Consider the following 20605-nt stretch of genomic DNA (forward strand, 5'->3'; position numbering starts at 1 on the left):
GACCTCCCCTTCAGCTTATTCATAATTCCCCCACATGCCTCACTGCTCAATTCCCACTGTCCACAGGCTTATGTCAGGGGTGCAGTGCCTGAACCCACCTGCTCTTGGATTCCCAACTACCTTAAGAAGGAGACTTCAGATCCCCATGTCTAACTCAGCTGATCAGAAGGAGGGCTAAAAGCCCTCTGACTCTTGTTAAACACAGGCTCCCAGGACTGGCCACATAACTTTTGTGGTTCAGTACAAACAGTAACGTAGAGACCAGTGTTAAGCGTGGTAAGGTGCCGGCATGGTGACACGTGCCTGTAACCCTAACCCTCAAGAGGCAGGGGGAATAACACAGATTCAAGGACAGTCTGATTTACATAGTTCCAGGCTAGCCAGGATGACAAAGTTAGACCCTGTGTTAAAACAAAACAAACAAAAAAGTGTTAAAGTAGGACCGGGGGTGCGGCTCATGGGTAGAGTGCTTGCCTGTCCTGTGCAGGACAGCAGGTCCCATCTCCAGCTCTGCAAGACCAAAATGTACTAAGGATTTCAGTTCAGTAATAGTGGGACTTTGAACATTCATGGGGTCATGTGATGTGTGAGGCTCTGATCTACTAAATGGGAAACCCATCTATCAGGCCAGCCCTGTCAGCTGCCTGGTGTGGGTATTTGTTGATATCTGTATTCAGCTGCAGATGGACAGGACCTGCTAGGCTCATTGGTCACAGAGGTCTCTGTGGGTTTGAGTCCCAGGTGCTGTTTGCATGCCTATGTCTGTTCCCTATACCTTGATGTGGGTCCCCGTATCACTTCTTAGACAAATCACTTGCACTGAAGTCCTTGAGAGAATCTGCTCTCTGTGGTCCCTCACACGTGACAGAGGATGACCATGTGTCCCATGGTGCAGCTGGCCAGACCTACTTCAGGAGGCACCTTCAACACCTGGCCCTACTCTGGGCACCTCGTGAGGTGTGAGCCCTTTGCCTTAGGTTCCTGGCCCCTTCTGACTCAAGGATGCTGTCATTAAAATGAACCTCAGCTCCTCAGCCCTGCTTCCCGAACAGGACTTCGTCCTAGAGGATTCTGACCCTGGTAATGGTCACAAGCTCTCTGTCAGCAACATAGCGGCACTCTGTTTTTCTAATGTCAGAGTTTATTGAATAACAAATTCTCAAGCCGCTTCAGTTTCCAAGGCTTCAAATCGCCCTGTTTCATGGTAGTTGGTAGTCTTGGCCATGGATGGTCACTATTTCCTTCCAATCCTGACCACTCACATGAACTCTGAGATCGCACAGTACACTGTACACAGTGTCATGTGGGTTACAGAACACCTCAGCAAGGATGACAGTGGCCATAGGGTTCAGAGGGGGCCTTGCTACTGGCAAGCACAGAGGTGACACATGCCAAAAGTCACTGCACGTGGCTGCAAATGAACTCATTCAGAGAGCTGGCGAGGTGCCGGGCTGTCAGGGCACAGAGCTGCCTCAAGGTGCAGAGGAGCCGTGTGGTGGTGGTTCAGTTTGAACAGCCTGTGCTGGGAGGGGGAAGTCATGCTGAGCTAGAACCCGAGACAGAACCAGTAGTTGACTTCTCATCCATCCTGTGACACACACACACACACACACACACACACACACACACACACACGAGTTTCTGATGGCCTGATTATGGGCCACTGAGTGCCACTGTACCTTAGGTCACTGAGGTGCCTTGCTTTTCATGATCCAGGTGAGGATGTTGTATGTCTGCTTACTCTGATAGAGCTTGTGTGTGTGTGTGTGTGTGTGTGTGTGTGTGTGTGTGTGCATGTTTGAGTGTGGGTGCACATGTATACACATGCATGTGGAGGCCAGAGGACAACCTTGGGTGTTGTCTTCATGTGCTGTCCAACCTGTATTTTTGACACAGGGTCTCTCATTGACCTGGAGCTCGCCAAGTATCCTAGTCTGACTGGTTGGCCATCAAGCCCCAGAGATCTGCCTGTCTCTGCCTTCTCAGTGCTGGGATTACAAGTATGCACTGTGGCCCTAGCTTTTACAGGGACTCTAGCTCGGGTGCTCATGCTTGAGAAGCAAGCACTTTACCCACTGAACAATCTCCTTAGCTCTCTAATAAGGGTTTTGATATATCTATATGTCCATGTGTTCCTGACTTAGTTAGTATTTAGATAGGTGGTAATAATTTATTTGCATAAATAAGTTATCAGTCTCTGCCTCAAGGTTTGGGTTGGACAGTTGGAGGCTGTTGACTTGGAAACACGAGATGTGGTGTTTCAAGAGCCTCAGAATTTATGCTCAAAATGGTGCAAACTTCTGAGTTTGAAGTGGAGTCACTTGGGTTAGATACAGTGTGAAGGTGACCGACTATTCCCGCACCACAGGATTTGGGTGGAACACAGCCTGTCCCACGGTCATGGTGGGTCATGGATTTCCTTCTTGCCCCCCCCCCCTTTTTGGTCTCTGGGTTTGGAATTTAAGGCAGTCTGTGGTTCTTTTTTGTAAGGTTGGAGAGATGATGTGGCGGGAAAGCTGTTGGTTTGTTTTTTTCCTTGACTGTTCCTGAGAACAGTGAGGTTGCCTTACTCTATTTTGGTCTGGAGCTGGAGGCTGGAGGAAATGGGGCAACCAGGGAAAGTCTAGAAAGATCCACCTCCACATCCCCAGCTGCAGGCAGGCGTCCATGCAGAGGACTTCCCCAGCTGACTCAGAAGCTCCACCAGGCTCCCTACTGCTTCTTGCGGGAGGGTGGGGGCTCCCCGGGTCTGGATGTCTCGCTGTGACCGTGTCTGATAGGTCACTGGGATGAATAGCATGGCTCGGCTCTTGTCGCTGGTGTTGAAGTGAATCCTATCCCGGACGGCTGGACAGGCTCTCTAGTTTCCCCAAATTCTGGAAGGAGCGGTGGCAAGAGGAGATGGAAGACACGTCTAGCAGCTGTCTCTGCCTGCTTGAATCTTTTTGGTTTTCCCTGATGTAAAGGAGGTAGACTGAGGGTCCTGGAGACACGGAGTGATGGGACAGGAGGTGGCCGGGGGCAGGAAGTGCCAGCAGGAGTAGGAAGCACAGCTGATATAGAGTTTCACCTTAGAGTCAATTTGGGTTAATTTGATTACCTCCCCCCAAGTCTACAGCATGGACCTAAGTGCCAGCCAGGCCTGTGGGAGGTGGGGAGTTGCCTAGGGAGGACCAGGACTTTTCCTCAGCTAGTGTGAGTGACCAACCTGGGATAGGAAGAGGGGGGTGGGCTTCCAGGGTGCTCAGAGTGGGACCAGTGGTCAGAAGTCCAATCCATTTCCTGAGACACCTGTGAGATTTGAAAAGGCTTTTGCCCTGCCTCCTTCAGTTTTCCTTCACAGTTTCTATTATTTATGTTGTGTGTGCACGTGCGGGCAGGGGCCACATGTGGAGGTCAGAGGACAACTTGCAGGAGTTGGGTCTCTCCCTCTACTGTGTGGGTCCTGGGGCTTGAACTCAGGTCAACAGGCTTGATAGCAAGTGCCTAAAGCCACTGAGCCCTCTCGCAGCCCCTCAGAATCTTTAATTACTATGTACAGCATGACATCTCTGAATGTCACTGTTGAATGAGGTGCTTTTTATTTTACTGCAGAGCCTATTTGACCTCTGGCCCTCTGTAAATGCAGTGCATTTTTGAGACCTTGATAAAGTTCAAACCATCAGCTTGTACCCAGCCCTGGAGGCCCTCAACATGGCTACTATTGCTTCCTACTTGTAGCAGCTCAGCCTGTGCCTGGGCAGGCTTGACCCAGGCTCTCCACATTTTTCTGGTGGGCTTGCTCAGCGGGCAGCTGGCCCAGTTCTGGGGTGGGTGGGAAGGCGGTGGGTGGCCCCCCGTCACTCTGTGGCAGTAGGTGTCGTGGTTTTTCATCTGTTTTTTTCACATTTCTCCTAAGTGACTTAATTTGGCCTTCCTGGACACGCAGGGCCTCAAGAAAGTGGTTTATAAAAAGACTTGGACCTCTCTGATTTCATCGGCCGTCTCAGGGACGCCAGGTCCATTTGGGTCGTTGTCGGAAAAGCAAGGCATTTCCTAAAGCCTAGGTGGGCAGCTCCAGGCGCCAGGGGACCCACCCTACAGGGCCGATTTCCTCCAGGGTACTTTGATCTGCCTCCCAGCCCCTGTGTCTGCCTCTGTTTTTGCTGGGCTGGCTCCAGTGCACGGTCCACGCTGTCTTCTCAGCCTGACAAAGGCTCAGCGCACATGATATCACACCCACCTGGGAATCCTCTAGCAGCTATCTAGCTGTCCCGACCCCTGTCTGAGGGCCTCCCAGCACTCACAGCAGCCCTTCAGATGTGTCCAGTGAAGCGAGGGGGTGGGGCAGGGCAGGGAAGGGGAGGGGAGAATCTGACAGGGTTTGGTCTGCCTTGCTTGAGGCTTCCCCCTCCCTTCAGCTTTCAACACCCTCACCCACCTCTGTGTTCACGTCCACCTGTTCCCTCTCTTCATTGGTATCCCATCACGTTTCCTGCACTCTGTTCCCTCTTCCAGGAACGCTTGTCTGGCCCTGTTGGCTGTGTGGGCCTGCCCATCCTTCTGTAGCCCCCTGGGGTGTCCCCCTGCACCCCATGTCCTGCAAGTCTTATCTTTTTCTTTGGTTTGCTCTCATAAGTCTCCTTGTCACCCCTTACCAGGGTTTCCATATGTAATCTGTGTGTGGCACTCCTGGTCTCTGGTCCCCACTCTGGCTGCCATCATCTCTGCAGCTCAAGTATAAGGATAGAGGCCAGACATCCCCTGGTGATTGGTCAGTTGGCAGTTTCTCGGGCTGCTGTAACAAAGGACCCCACATTTAATGGCTTAAAATACGAACTGAGGTGATAGCTCAGTGGGTAAAGACTTGCGAGCATGAGGGCCTGAGTTTCTATGCCCACCACCCTCTTAAAAAGCTGGGGATGGTAGCACATGCCTTTAATCCCAGCACTCTGGAGGCAGAGGCAGGCTGATCTCTGTGGGTTCAAGGCCAGCCTGGTCTACATAGTAAGTTCCAGGCTAGGCTGGGTTATATAGTAAGACCCTGTCTTTAAAAACAAAACAAAACAAAACAAAACTAGCCACAGTGGTGCGCATCTCTTCAGAGGATGGCGTGATAAGAACAGGAGGTAGGACTTGGCTAGGCAGTTAGGGTAAAAAGACCCCAAAGAAAAGTAGCCAGTTTCTTGGCTAAAAGTCAAAATGTCCTTGAGCCTCTTAGCAATATACTCTGTTCCAAAGGCCAAAAATGTCAAAAGTATTTGTATCTAATCCTTAATGATTTTAGGGTTACCTCTTCAGAGGGGGGAATGTTAGAGTAGCCAAAAGAAAATCAAAGAAGAACGAGTACATGAAGTTATCAGAAAAAAGTGATGGGGAGATATGGGCGGAGTTGGAGGGGAGGGAGTGGGCATGGATTTTATCAAAACACCTTATATGCATGTATGAAATTCTCAATAAATTATTTACTTAAAAAAAGATAATGTTTTATATCCATGCTCAGATGCCAAGGAGCTCAGAAAGTAACCGACTGTGACTAGTAATAATCAGCTATATAGAGATTAGAAATGCATGTGCATTTAGTGTTAATTGTATTGAAAATGAATTGTTGTGTATGAAACTGTGTATTTTAATAGTGAAATGGAGATCTTTTTTAAAGTTTAAAGCCTCATTTAATTTTATGTCGTATAGGGTTTATACTGAGTACAATATTGTTGTAACTGTATTAATTCAAATGTAAACCTAAAAATTTACAGCCAATTTTGAAGGAGATGCATCGTAGCTCTGGAAATTGTTATTGAATATGTCAATGATGTTTTAATGAAATGCTTCTTCTGATTATGTGGTTATTAAATAAATAATTTTAAAAAAAGATAATGTTGCCAGGCATGGTGGCGCACATCTTTAATCCCAGCACTTGGGAGGCAGAGGCAGGCGGATCTTTGTGAGTTCGAGGCCAGCCTGGTCTACATAGTGAGTTCCAGGACAGCTGGGGCTACAGAGAGACCCTGTCTCAAAAAGACAAAAAAAAAAGATAACGTCATATCCATTGTAGGAATCAATTTCATTCTTATTTTTATTGCCTGATGGTTTACTGTATCACTGGATCGTAGTTTATTCAGTCAGTCCCTGTTACAATTTTGATTACTTACAAAATTTTGCTTTTACAAATAAATTTCATAGTAACTAAAAAAAACAAAAACAAAAAAAGAAAAGAAAAGAAAAAAAACTAGCCACAGTGGTGTGCATCTGTAACACCAACGCTGGCAGTGGGCGGGTGGAGATAGGTAGAGTCTGGGGCTCTTACTCACCTACTGATCTAGTCAAACCCAGTCACCTGAGTTTTAGATTCAGTGAGAAATCCTGTTTCAAAAATAAAGTGGTGAGCTGTAGAGGAAGGCACCAACCACCTCTGGCCTCCTGTGCACCAGTGTGAGCACACGCATGCATGCACCAACAGGACTTCTTTTTTTTTGTAAATTGGAGGTCTCGGATCTGCAGTATCCTCCAGAGGAGAATGCATTTCCTAGCCTTTTCTAACTTCCAGAAGCCACCTCCCTTCTTGGTTGGTGGGGTCTGCCAGCAGACACATCATGCTGACTCTAACCCCTGCCCACCCCTTCACTCACAACTACCTTGTGACAACACCAGGCCCAAAGGGCTCATTCTGGAGAATTGTGTCAGCTCAGGAATCCTTCGTTTCCTCACATCTGCGGACCCCTTCTGCCATCCAAGATGGCACATTCGGGCCCTGGCACTCCGCATAGGTGTGTACTGTTATGCCGGTCTCTCTTCTGATGCTCGTTTTCTTTTGTTTGGTGTAGAAGCCACTCAACCCAGCACCTGAATCATGCCCTCTCCCCCAACACCCCCACATCCTGTGACATTCCTGGCTGGCACACCATCAGTTCCCATTAAGTTACTAAAGGTGCATCTCATGATGGCCTACAGGGGTGCCCTGCACCTCAGTTGTCTCCACTGCTAAGTGGGGATAGATGGTGTGGTGTGGCTGTATCACAGGGGAAGGAAGGTGAGACAGGTCCCTGTCTGGGTGCTGAGGCCCCCAGCCTCAAGCCAGGCCTCCTGGAGAGACCCTGGAGAATTCAAAAGGTAGGCAGTCTTTCTGACACCCAGCATGTGCCTGCTCCCTGTAGGAGGCAGGCTGTGTTTTGGGGTCCTGGGGGAAACTCCAACTGTGACTCAGATCATGATAATGAGAGTTCATGGTCCCCAATTCTGCCACTTGAACCCAGGGCTTTGCATGTTAGGTAAGCACTTTATTACGGAGCTACATCCCCATTACACTCTTCTCTCCCTCCCTTCCTCTTCCTTCCTCTCCCTTTCTGTCCCTGCTCTCATTTTTGTTTGGAGATAGAGTCTAGCCAGATTCCCCAGGCTGGCATTGAACTTGTGACCATCCTAGTATTTGGGATTGCAAGCCTGCAACCGCCATGCCTGTCTTTCTTTCTTTCTTTCTTTCTTTCTTTCTTTCTTTCTTTCTTTCTTTCTTTCTTTCTTTCTTTCTTTCTTTCTTTCTTTTTTTTTTGTTTGTTTTTTTTTTTTTTCCCTTTGGTCTTTTTGAGACAGGGTCTCCCTATGGCCCTAGCTGGCCTGGAACTCAGTATGTAGACCAGGTTGGCCTTGAACTCATAGAGATCCACCTGCCTCTGCCTCCCGAGTGCTGGGATAAAAGGTGTGTGCCACCACGCCCAGCCACCATGCCTGTCTTTGAGAACACTTTCAGTCACACCACTTAAAATTATGGTCCACACCCAACTCCACCTCCCCATCCAGCAGCCAGCACAGCTGGCCTGGAACTCAGTATGTAGACCAGGTTGGCCTTGAACTCATAGAGATCCACCTGCCTCTGCCTCCCGAGTGCTGGGATAAAAGGTGTGTGCCACCACGCCCAGCCACCATGCCTGTCTTTGAGAACACTTTCAGTCACACCACTTAAAATTATGGTCCACACCCAACTCCACCTCCCCATCCAGCAGCCAGCACCGAGATACTCCCTGTCTTCTGCTGCAACTAAGATGCCTTACAGAGACTCCAGAGTCCTACTGGGCCCTCATGATGCTGGGGCTGGGCCCCTTGATGGGAGTCAAAGGAGGCTTGTTCCCCAAGGCTGGAGCTGGGTTCTGAAACAGCCACACTCCATCCCAGGTGCATCCATGGCCTTTGCTTGTGAATCCTTAGAGTCCCAGCTTCAGGCCTTCCTCCTGGGCCGCCTTTTGTTTTGTTTTATTTTTATTTGTGTGTATGTGGCAGGGAGGGGGATGTGATTCTCTTGGAGAGGTTGTAGGTGAAGGCTTCTGAGTAGCCAGAGGCCCTAAACACGACTTTCTACCCACCCACACTGGAGATTTAAAGTACCCACTTTCCATGGGGTAAAACCTGATAGGTAAAAAGTAGCCGTATGAATGAATAGGGTTGATCAGGAGAAAGCAGAGTTTGTTAGCAAAGGAACACATGGGACAGATTCCCTTCCGGGCAGGGAAAATGTCTGCCTGGGTCGTGAGCTGGGGTCTTTTTAAGGGGGAGGTTTCTGCTTCCTGAAGAAGGTGGGAAGATGTATTTTTTTTAAGTTGGTGGGGGGAGTGGGAGAGCAGGACTGTTAAAACCTGTCCTCTTTAGAGATCAAAGGGGAAGCCTGTGGTGTTGGCCAAACAGTGGAGAAAAGTCTGCTTCTCTTGACTTCAAAGAGCAAAGTGCTTATCAACTCAGTTCCCTTTTTTCAGGAGCTTGAGATGTCCATGAGACTGTGTTGGTGAGGGGGCGGGGCTATCTGAACCCTAACAAAACCTAGTTCCAGAGGAGCTGTGCAGTGGGTGGCTCTTCCCACTCCCCGCCAGGGTTAGGTGTCTGCTCTCCACCAGTTTCCTTGGAAGTAGGCACCCTGGACCCAGCAATACCCATAGCCTGATGGTTAATTATTAACATCCCAGGACCAGCTTTGGTTCACCTGGGATTCATGCCTAGCAAAACAGGGCTGCAGGGAACTGGGGTTTCAGGAGGGGAGAGGCTGACCTTCTGGGTCTCAGTGCTGTTTCTTTGAGTATATGTATGTGTAGGAATGTGTGTATGTACATGTGTGGAGGCCAAAGGACAACCTTGGGTGTCATTCCTTAAAATCTATCCACTTCATTCTTTGGGACAGCGTCTCTCACTGGTCTGGAACTGAACAAGTAGGCTAGGCCTGCTGACCAGGAGTTCCAAGGACCCACCTGCTTCTGTTGCACTAGTGCTGGAATTATAAGTGAGCGCCACTAAGTCTGGCTCTTTTATGTGGGTTCTGCTCATGGAACTCTGATCCTCAGGCTTGGGCAGCAGCTATTTATGGCCTGAACCATTTCTCCAGATCTTGCTTCTGTTTCTTTCAAAGGAAAAAGTCAGGGGGCTTGTGCCTATAACCTGTCATGAAGCCTCCCCTAAGTTTGCACACAGGGCCGCAAAACCCACATTGACAAGGGAAGGCGAGGTTTGTTTTCCTACAAACCAAATGGAATGTAGTAGTGTGTGAGGGTTTTTCAGAACCCGTGTGCTGATTTGAGATAGCATCACCAGAGATTTAAAATGTCCAACTGTCCATTAGAGTTGTGTGTATGCAGGCTTGCTGTGTGAGGTGTGCAGGCTTTAGCAAGTTGTTCCAACAATGGTGCTCCCCTCCCCGCTTGGCGTCATTCATTAAAAAAAAAAAAGGTAGTCTTATTGAAATACGATTTACATAATTTACGATTTACCATGTAAACCACTCTCTAGGCCTATGGTTCTGTGGGGCTACAAACATTCCAAGTTTCGCAGTCAACACTACTGTTTCCTGTGAAATGTCTGTATTACAATTAGCAGCCATCTGTGCCCCCCCCCCCCCCCCCCCCCCCCCCCGCGTCAGTGTTCACAGTGCTCTTTCATCTCTGACTTTCTTCATCCTGGACGTCACATGTAAATGGAATCTTACAGTATGTGACCTTTGCATCTGACTTATTTTATTTAGTATAAACATACTCAGGTCCATCATGTTGTGCCGTGCGTCAATCCTTCATTCCTCCTTCTTGCCCAGCAACATTCCATTGAGTGGGCATGCTGTCGTTTGCTCATTCGCCAGTAGATGCTGACTTGGGTCCTTTCCGTGTTTTGGCCTCTACTGAGGTGAATGTTTGTGGATAAGATTTTGTGTGGACCTACATTTTCATTACTCTCAGACACTAGAAGGATTTGGTCATTTGGTCATAGCTGTGTCTCACCTTCGAGAAGCTGCAGGGCCTGTCTTCCAGAGTGCCTGTACCATCTTGCATCCCCATCATCAGCTTGTGACACATATCCTTCCAACACTGTCAGTGTTTTCATTCAGCTGTCCCAGGACACACAGAGTGACAGCCTGTCTGTGTGTGTGAGTGGCAGAATGCACACGTGAGTGTGGGTAGGTGGGCGTGCACCTGTGCGTGGAGGTCAGATCCTGACATCTTCACCTTCGTTTTTGAAGCACAGCCTCTCACTGAACCTGGTGCTCATCAGTCCAGCTAGACTGACTGGCCAGCAGAACCCAGGGATTCTTCTATCTCTGTTTCCCGAGCACAGAGGTCACAGGTGCGCACTGCCACACCTGCTTTTTACATAAGTACTGGGGACCTGAGTTTAGGTCTTTTCTTGCTTGCTCAGCAAGAACTTTGCTGGCTGAGCCATGTCCCTAGCCCCTGCTATAGTTTATTCTTATACATTTATGTTTTATGCATTAATTAGTTAACTTGCAGAGGACAACCTGTGGGAGTTGGTACTCTCCTACCCTGTAGGTTCCGGAAGTTGAACTCGGGTCATCAGGCTTGGTGGCAAGCGCCTTTACCCACTGAGCCATCTCACTGCCCCTATTTTGATTTGCCTGATTTGCCTTTCCCTAGTGACTAATGCAGTTGAACATCTTTTCTGTGTTCATTTGGACATCTTTAGAAAATGGTCTTTCAAAATTGATCTTGTTTGCCCTTGGAGTTAGTGGCCTCTGGCTTTACTGTGTGGGCTTGGAACTTACCCTTTTACTTTCTTGAGTAACTTGTGTAAGAAGGAATTGCTGCTGATTTTGTAAAGCCACCATAGTTTGCCACCAACTCAGGTGTGAAGATAGGCAGGAGCATTTTTTTTCTTACTTTAATTTCTTTTTTTTTAAATTTTACTTATTATTTTTATCTTATGTGTATGCATGTACTGTCTGCATGTAGGTAAGTGCACCCATGTCATGCAGTGCCCGCAGAGGTCAGAAGAGGCTGTCGGATCCCCTGGGACTGGAGTTACAGACAGTTGTTAGCTGCCATGTGGGTGCTGGGATTCAAACCCGGGTCTTCTGTAAGAACAACCAGTGTTCTTAACCGCTGAGCCATCTCTCCAGCCCCTCTAACTTCTTTAATACAAGCATTCACTCTGTTTCTTTTTGTGCTGGTTTTAGCAGTTTGTGTTTTCTCAGAAATGTACACAGCACACAGTGTTTTGTAACACTTTTTTCTCAGCACCTATTTCTCCTTGTCAACAAGAAGGCTTGCGTGGTTCTTTGAAGCAGCCGTGTAGTGCTGCCTTGGACGTGTCGTGACGTTTTAACCAGTCCTCTTGGAAGTCAGTTTTCCTTTTCACTGAGCGGTGTGAGTGTTGTGTGGGTTATCTTTCCCTGGAACTGATGTAGCACAGTTAGCAACTTAAAACAGCAGCTATTCAGTTGCTTAGGAATTGGGCCGGGTTTAGCCGGGCATTTCTTCTGCTCCTGGGGATGTCTTCTGGGGTCACTGGTGAAGCTGGGGGCTGGGCTGGGACTGGGGCACTCGAGCTGACACCTCACCTGGGAATGGCATGGTCTTTCCCTCCCCCTCTGTGGTGGTTTTTAGTGCAGAACATCCCCCATAGGCTCATGTATTTGAATGTTTGACGGTGCTGTTTGGGAAGATGATGGAAGCTTTAGGAGCCCCGCTCCAGGAAGCACGTTACCGGAGGCAGGCTTTGAGGGTTTATCGCCTTACCTTACTTCCTGTTTTCTCTCTGCTTCCTGTTTGTGGATGAAAACGTGGTCTGATGGCTTCCTGCTCCTGCTGCCGCACCTCCCCCCCTTGATGGACTCTGTTCCTCTGGAACCATAAGCTAAAGTAAACCCTGTCTTCCTTAAGCTGCTTTTGGTCATATTGTCTGTCACAGCAACAGAAAAGTAATCAATACATTCCCTTTGCAAACCCGCACCCTGAACAGCCTCTTTTCCCTCCTCCAGGAGGGCGCCCTCTTCCACAGTGCAACCAGGCTTGCTGACTCAGCAGATTGCTTCCCAGGAGTTGAAACCAGAAGCTTCTTGGACTCTCAAGGCCTGGCCCTGACTGGACCTTGCTCCCATCTGACATGCAGGTCCTCCTGACATGCAGGTCACATGGCCAGTCTAGATATCAAAGATGGGGACCATAACCCACTTAGCCCATTGGGTAAGCAGGTCATGTATACAGATAGGAGGGAATGTTGGCGGCCGTATTTAGAGAGTTGTGTACAATCATAAGTGTACTTGCATACTTTGAAGTCTGTGGTGCAGTCTTTGGATAGATGGATGGCCTCCCAGTTGGAGAGTCTCAAACCGTTCCTAACCTCTTGGGTTAAGCTTCAGAAGGTCCCCACCTAGGATTTCCTAGGGCGCAGTGGAGAGAATTCACCATCCCTCCCGTAATGGGTGCAGTGTGTACATTAGAAGTGTATGCCTTGCCTTCACTCAGCTCTCGCCCATTGCTGTCTAAGATCCCACCAAGGCCCAAGATCATCTGCCTTGCCTTCTCCATTCCCATGCCTTCCTGGATCCCACCCCCCTCTCATGCTGCTCCGCCTCGCACAGTGCCAGGAAGAAAGCAGACATCACGTAAAACCTACCAGCTCCTACATCTGCCCATTCCCGGATAAGATAGTGAACTGAGGGGATGGGGAAGCGGGACTTAGGGACAGACGTTCTTGAATCAGAATTCCTGTGTCACAGCCTGGTTCTTTTATGTTTAAGGCCTGTCCCTGGCCAGTGACTCTACCTCACTGCTTGTCCCCTTACCCACTTGTATCTGTTCGCCTGGAACTCTGTAGATCAAGCTGGCCTCAAACTCACAGCAATCCTCTTGCTTCTGCTGGGATTATAGGTGTGGCCTCCATGGACAGAGGTCTGCAGGGAAGTGCAGAGAGCCAGGCTTGGAAAGCACCCTGGCTTCAGGAGTGGCGAAGGTAAAAGAATGCCCGTCTGTTTTCTGGGGCCCTCTGCCTGCTCCTTCTCTGACTCTGCCCTCACCTGGGCTGGGCAGGCAGACCATTGTGCTCAAGGTAAATAAGAATGTCACAGAAGACCTATTCACAGCCCTCCCAGTGGTAGGACCAGCGTGCTCCTGCAAGGTTCCAGGTGATGACCAGGAACCTGCTTTCCCAGCTCAGGCAGGAATATGCTGCTGTGTGCCCGTTCCTCTTTCTCTGTGATCCCGTCACTTGCCTGGCCTGTGAGGTGTCTCCCCCCCCCCCTCACCCAAAGGTGTGGTGCTTCCACAGGTGCCTGGGACAAACTGCAAACAGTGGCTAGGGGTGGGGAGTGGCCGCCTTCCCAGTGATCCAGAGATGAGTCATCGCTGACCTGTCACATCTGGCCTCTGGGTCCCAGCTGGTAATGAAAGAAGGTTTAGCATCCATGGACAGGGCGGCCCTGTGTAAAGGCCCACTCCATCACCTGGTCACAAGCATCGTTCACTATACATGAGGACCTGTGCAGAGATGTCTGCTTACGTATTTCTGCATATGTGCTTTGCTGATAGCATCGCCACCCAGGTTTCCTCTGACTTCTGTGCTACAGATCAGATATTACATTTTGACTCCATCTGTTGACTGTTAGGTCAGCTGGCGGCTTCAGTGGTGGTCCTGGGAATTCTCTGAGCCAGGGAAACCAGGGAAATTGGAGGTGAAGACAGTCAGATCTTCCTGTCTGTGGGCTTGAAAGTCATGTGCATGTCCCCCAAAGGAGCTCTAAAACTGCCTTGACAGGGGCCTCAGAAGTCGGAGAAGTAAGTGGGTCCTAAAGACTAACTTATTTTCATTCAACTTGGATGTGAAAGTCACACTTAGGGCCTTTAAAACCCTGTTGATTCTAACATGACTTCCCTGCCTCTGTGACCTGTTACTGAAGGCATTGAGTCTCTTGAAGACTCTGAGGGACTTTCGTCTAGCCCTCTAGGAGACCACGCGCTCTCTTGTCTGGTAGCTGTTTTACTGGTTAAGATCAGAAGTCATAGCATCACACACACACACACACACACACACACACACACACACAAACACATGGCATAACCATCTTAGTCTCTTTCTGCTGCTGTAATGAATTGTTCAAGACTGTAATTTAAAAAGAACAGGGCTGGAAAGATGGCTCAGTGGTTAAGAGCACTTGCTGTTCTTCCAGAGGACCCGGGTTTGATTCCCAGCACCCACACAGTGGCTAATAACTGTCTAAAACTCCACCAATTCCAGGGTATTCCAAACTCTCTCTAGGCCTTTGCAGGCATTGTACACACATGGTGCACTTATATACATATAGGCAAAACACTCATGGCATATAAAATAAAAATAATAAAATATTCTTAAAAGAACAGAAATTCATGTTCATGGGTTTGGAGGCTCTAGAGGTCCAAGGTCAAGATGTTGGCAGGGTCAGTGTCCTCACATGGTGAAAGGGGTAAACACCCTCCCTCCAAGCCTCCCCCAAGGGCTAGTCCATTCACAAAGGTAGCTTCTAAGGCCTAACCACCTGGGAAAATTACCACCTGTGATGGTTTGAATGAGAATGTCCCCCATAGGCTCCAACTATTTGGACACTTTTGTCCCCAGTTGGTGGCGCTGTTTTGGGAGGTCTTAGAAAGTGTGGCCATGCTGGAGGAAGCACGTCATGGGGGTGGGCTTAGAGAGTTCTTAAGCTCCAGTCGCTCTCTTGCTTCCCATGCCTGCTTGAAGATGTTAGCTCTCTGCTTTCTCCAGCCACGGCACCCCGCCATGACAGACTGTAATTCCCCTGGAACCGTAAGCTCAAATAAACTCTTCCTTCTATAAATTGCTTTGGTCAGTGTTTCTATCACAGCCACGGAAAAGTAACTAATACTTAATACTGTCACAATATGGACCAAATTTCACCATGCATTCGGGAAGGGACATGCCATTCAGGCCAGAGCAATGAATTCTAGATCAGGCTTTGGGGTGCATATGTGGGGACATCTATCTCACAGTCCTGGTAATGCTGTCCATGTTTGCAGTGCCCCACCCACCACTCCGAAGCCTGGGCGTGTGACTTGCCTGGTCCACCTAGGTTCTCTGCTCAGACTTTTGTCTGGAGAGATGTGAAGAGAGAGAATCAGCTCAGCCCATCCCTTCAATGACTTTGAGTGAATGGGACAGCCTGTCTCCTCACACTTGCTCTCTGAGCCTGGTTCCTGTCCCTGTGTGGCCTTGTACGTGACTGTTGGTCTCCCAACCCAATGCTAGTGGGTTCTGAGCAAAGATCACTTAAGAACACACACCTATATTGTGTTACAGGTTTATCCTGGGCTGTGCATGCTGGTGGGCCTTGTGGCTATCTAATGCATAGAGCCCCCAGCAGGGTGTTGTTCTCGCAGACATGGAGATCTCTGAGATACACGCTATGGAGTGGTGAATGGAGGTGGTCGGCAGGAGTTTATAGGAGGAGGGTGCTGGGACCCACTAGAGACTGCCTTTTCCAGAGTGGCATCTGGTGTTGGGCCTGGATGCTAGTTTATGGAGCACATGGCAACAAGTTTGATCTGTCAGAGGCTCTGAGATCAGAGCAAAGGTCACATTCAGGAGACTTGGCGTCATTAGTGGCTGCAAGCTTGAGCTTGCAGGGAGCATAGTTGGGTTCTACTAGCTGGACGCTGTCCCAGCCCTGTAACCCTGGGCATAGAACTCCACCTTTCTGAGCCTCAGTCTTGGATCTACCCAGTGGTGTGGGCAGGAGTCCACAACTCATAGGGTTGTTGCAAGAACACAGTGACAGGATGCTAGTCAGGCTTTCCATCCCAGAGCATAGCCCATAATAGGTGCTCTATGACCAGTTGTCACATCTGATACCTTTGTGTGTAAGCAATGGAATTTCACCCTAATCTCAGAAAAGAAAGTAACTCCAGGGCTGATGGAGGCTGTCAGGGCCCCAGGGAAGGGAACAGGCTGTTGGTGTTCATCACTATACCCCAGGATCAGCATAGGGATTAGTATTTTAATTGGCCACTGAGAGCTCAAAGTATAGAACTGAGTCTTTATAACTAAAAATTCACAAGAGCTATTATGAAGACCTTACATATGACAGCAAGTGTGGGGTGGAAATCATCTACCCATCCACCCATCTGTCCTCCACAACCTACACATCCATCAATTCCCTATCCACCAATCCAGCCATCTCTCTATCTTATCTATCTCTCCATCCATCCTTTTTCTACTCACCTATCTATCCTTCTATTCACCCATCTATCCATTTGTCCTCTATCCACCTATCCATGCATCTCTTTCCTCCATCCATCTATCCAGCCATCCGTTACCCATCCATCTATCATCTATCCATCAGTTCATCTATCTGTCTGTCTATCCATCATCTACCATCCATCCATCATCTATCTACTCATCATCTATCATCTGTTCATCTATCCATCATGTATCTATCCATCATCTATCATCTATCCATCATCTATCTATTCCATTGTCTATCTATTGTCTATCCACCCATTGGTCCATCTGTTCATCTGTACACCCATTTATCCATCCATACAAGCATCTGTTCATCTACCCACCCATCCAGCCATCCACCTACCAACCCACTCACCCATATATCCATCCATCCTGTCGACCTATCCATCTACCTGTCCACCTTATCCATCCATCTACCTATCTATGCATTCATTCATCCACCCTCTATCCATCAGTCTATCCATCTTTCATCTATCCATGCATCCACCCTCCTATCCATTTTCACACTCAATCCATCTTCTAGCCCTCAAGCCATCCATCTCTCCAACTCTCAGCCAGTCACCCAGCCAGCCAGTCATCTTCCAACTTCTCATAGGATGAATTGTTTGCTACTGCAAAACGTGAAGAAACAAGAACTGAAGGACACCTAGGTCCTGACATGGTGGGCTGATAAAGCCTTGTGGTGTGGGGGGTCAAGAGTGTCTGTCCTGGTGCTTAGTTGCTTGGGCTCAAACCCCAGCCTGGAAGCTTACTGAATAAATGACTGTGGGCAGGTCCTGGTTCACCATATATTGAGTGTTGCTATTATTGCCACAGCCATGGGGATTAATTGAGATGATGTGTGTGGAGCCCTTGGCATGGCCCAGGCACATAGTGAACAACCTAGTCAGCATCACCTTCTGCCCCAGCAACTTGAGGCTGTGTAATTCCTGATGACTGTGCTGCTGCCGTTGGTGGGGGAGGTTACCCCTTGTTCCCCGTGTGTAACTATATTTCGTCTACACCGTCTTCCCCATCACAGCTACTAAGAGGCCTTTGTCTGGGTCTGACAAACCCACATGTGAGGGACTAGTGGGCACCCTCCTGCTTGCCCCATTACACAGGACTTCTCCTATCTGATAAACTGTTGTCTGAGTTGTGACCCACCTAACCTGAAATCTGTGTCTCTGTCCTCTCTCCAGGGAGTCGGATCTCTTCCTGCTTGACAGCCGCACCCTCTGGGCCTCTGAGGAGGGCTGGCTGGTGTTTGACATCACAGCCACCAGCAACCACTGGGTGGTCAACCCTCTGCACAACCTGGGCCTGCAACTCTCAGTGGAGACTCTGGACGGTGAGTCCCCGGCCACTGCCGCCTCTAGTCCCAGAGCCTCCTGAGTCTTAAGAGGGGCTCAAGAGGGCACATGCTTATTTCTACCTGAGCCAGTGTCCCTGACCCTCAGTTCAACCAGGCCTTAATAATCCTACCTTCTGATCTGAAGCCAAAGTCCCTTTCACAAAATTGGGAGTTGCCCACAGCTGGACCAGGGATGGCCTCACTTCTCAAAGCTGTGTTGCATCAGCAGGGTACAATTCGCAGGTTAGACCTGTAGAATCACGGATCTTCCCAGACATGCTGTATCACAACTGCATAGGGATGCAGCCCTCCGCTGACATAGTTCACATGGGGTATGAGATGTGCTGGCGCAGCCTTTCAGCTCCTGACGCCTGGCATCTTGACCATTGGAGCAAGTTGTTGTCATCCCTGATCTCTTAACCACTACATACCAGTAGCACCATCCCAAAATGTCTTCAGACATTGCCAGATACTCTATGGGATGCAACTGAACCACTGAACTCACTGGTCAACACATTACCCCCTCCACATAATGGTTCTGAGCCTCAAATTCCTGGATAAATTCATTGTTAACAGGCCTTCCCTGACACATCTGCCTCCTTTGAGATGGGCAGACAGGAAGGCAAGTGGGAGCTGGGGGTGGGCTGTTCCAATGTGTCCTCTTAAAGTATGTCTCTAATTAAATTAGGACACTTTGTAGATCTGTAACTTCTCCTTCCACTGCTTTTAAAGAATGCAAACACCCCACATTGTTTCTCTTTTATTTGGAATAGGAAATGCATGCCCATGTTTCCATAGTCAACATGATGGAAATGTGTGGCAGTAAACAGTTTCCCTCCTATTTCCCTCCCCCAGATTCTGAGTTCCACTTTCCGGAGGTAACTCCTGCCTACTGTTGTCCGGTACCTTTTCAGAGAGGCTCTCTGGGTGTTGAAGCGGTATGCGTAGATTTTGATGGTCTGTTTTGCTTCTCCCACAAATGATGATAGGATCTATTCATTGTTCGGGTGACAACTTACCTTGGAGATTGTCTCCTCTGCCATCAAAGACCTTTCTGGTTCATTTAAAGGTCTGTTTTATGGCCATGTAGTGTCTGTAGCTCCACCTTTCTCTCACTCTGACTTTGGACAATTTCACTTGTCAGAACTTTGGCCTCTCTTCTCCAACATGCAGGTGGTAAGGGAGTGCTGGCCATGGGGATGTTAGAAGATTCCATGAGTTAAGATTTTAAATTGTGCCTCAGTGGGCCATTAAGATGGCTCAATGGGTGAATGTGCTTGTTCGCTTCTAAACCTCCACAGGATCCACATGGTTGAAGGAGAGAACCAGCTCTTCAAAGTTTCCCTCCAAACTCCACACTTTGATGTGTGTGCCCCTCACACATAAACAAATAAATGTAAAAATTTTAAAATAGCACCTCAGCATGCAGAGGAATTCTCCCGGCATCTTGTCAAAATGTAGGCTCTGATTGAATAGGTTTGGGGCACAGGGGAGCGTTTTTTCTCCAAACAGCCCCCAGGGCATGCCCAACCCACTAGCCCCTGGTCCATGTTGTGAGTGGTTAGGACTTAGCCATGACTTGAATAAGCTCTTACTGTTATTATCAGCTTGCGGGCTAGACACCTGGTATTCTCTACTCTGTGGCTCAGGCAGGCAGGGCTGCAGTGAGGAACCCAGCTCTCAGGTCCCTTTCAGCTGAGGGACTTCAGCTCCAATGACTTCAGTGCCGGGATTTGATCTGGCCTATGGTACTTGTGGTCCCCATCTGCAGTCTTCACCCCCCAGAGGTGTGGTAGGTGCTGCTGCCCCTTGCCCACCTGATCACACTCTACACCTGACCCTCCTTACAACCCAAGAGAGGACAGTGGTATCTCTTGCTGAACTGTGCTTCTCTCCTCCTGAGTAATGTGTGACCTTTCCCACAGGCATCCTTTGTAATCTTTGCCTCCTCTTTGTGTTGTGTGTCCACATGCATGCAGGTGTACATGTGTGTGAACATAAGTGTATATGGGTCTACATTATGTGCATGTGTGCATATGCACAGACATGTACATATGTGTTAGTGTACATGTGCAGGTGTGTGCATGTACGTGTGTGGGTGTACATGTGCAGCTGTGTGCATGTACGTGTGTGGGTGTACATGTGCGTGAGGGTGTGCGTATGTATGGGTTGCATATGTGTATGACTGTACATGGGCCCCAGAGGTCAACCTCAGGTGTCATTCTTCAGGTGTTTCACCTTGTTTTTGGAGACAAGGTCTCTCACTGGCCTGGAACTCACGCAGTATTCTAGGCTTTCTGGCCAACAGGCCCCAGGGATCCACCTGTCTCCACCTCCCCAGTGTTGGGACAGCAAGCAGGCACCATCACACCTGGCTGTGGCACTGGCAGCAAGCGCCTTCACCTGCTGAGCCAGCCTGCCTCTCCTCCCCTGTCTCTCTCTCTCTCTCTTTTTTTTTTTTTTTTTTTTTGTCTTTGTGAGACAGGGTCTCCCTGTAGCCCCAGCTGACCTTGACCTCACTATGTAGACCAGGTTGGCCTCGAACTCACAGAGATCCACCTGCCTCTGCCTCCTGAGTGCTGGGATTAAAGGCGTGCACCACCACGCCCATTTTTTTTTTTTTTTTAATGTGCATCCTTGGAGTTCACACTCTGGCCCTCATGCTTATGAGTGCCCCTCGCTGGCAGAGCTGCCGCCACAGCCTGCGGTCTCTGCATACCCTCTGCCCATTGTTCAGATGGCAGGGGTCATTTTCTGTCCCAATTCTGGTTCTTAGCAATTTGATTTGCTAATACCCTTCCA

The 20605-nt window shown here is 48.9% G+C and overlaps 1 protein-coding gene across 1 annotated transcript in view; it reads left to right on the forward strand.

The window, feature by feature from the left end:
- Bmp7 (bone morphogenetic protein 7) overlaps positions 1–20605 on the forward strand; it is a 92697-nt gene that overhangs the window by 41252 nt on the left and 30840 nt on the right. Inside the window, exon 3 of the mRNA XM_008842560.2 lies at positions 17652–17800. Within this exon, the coding sequence (XP_008840782.1) occupies positions 17652–17800 (149 nt within the window). The remainder of the gene's footprint in view (positions 1–17651; positions 17801–20605) is intronic.

The sequence above is a fragment of the Nannospalax galili genome, unplaced genomic scaffold, assembly GCF_000622305.1.
Source record: "Nannospalax galili isolate Female #2095 unplaced genomic scaffold, S.galili_v1.0 scaffold231, whole genome shotgun sequence".
Taxonomy (NCBI): Eukaryota; Metazoa; Chordata; class Mammalia; order Rodentia; family Spalacidae; genus Nannospalax; species Nannospalax galili.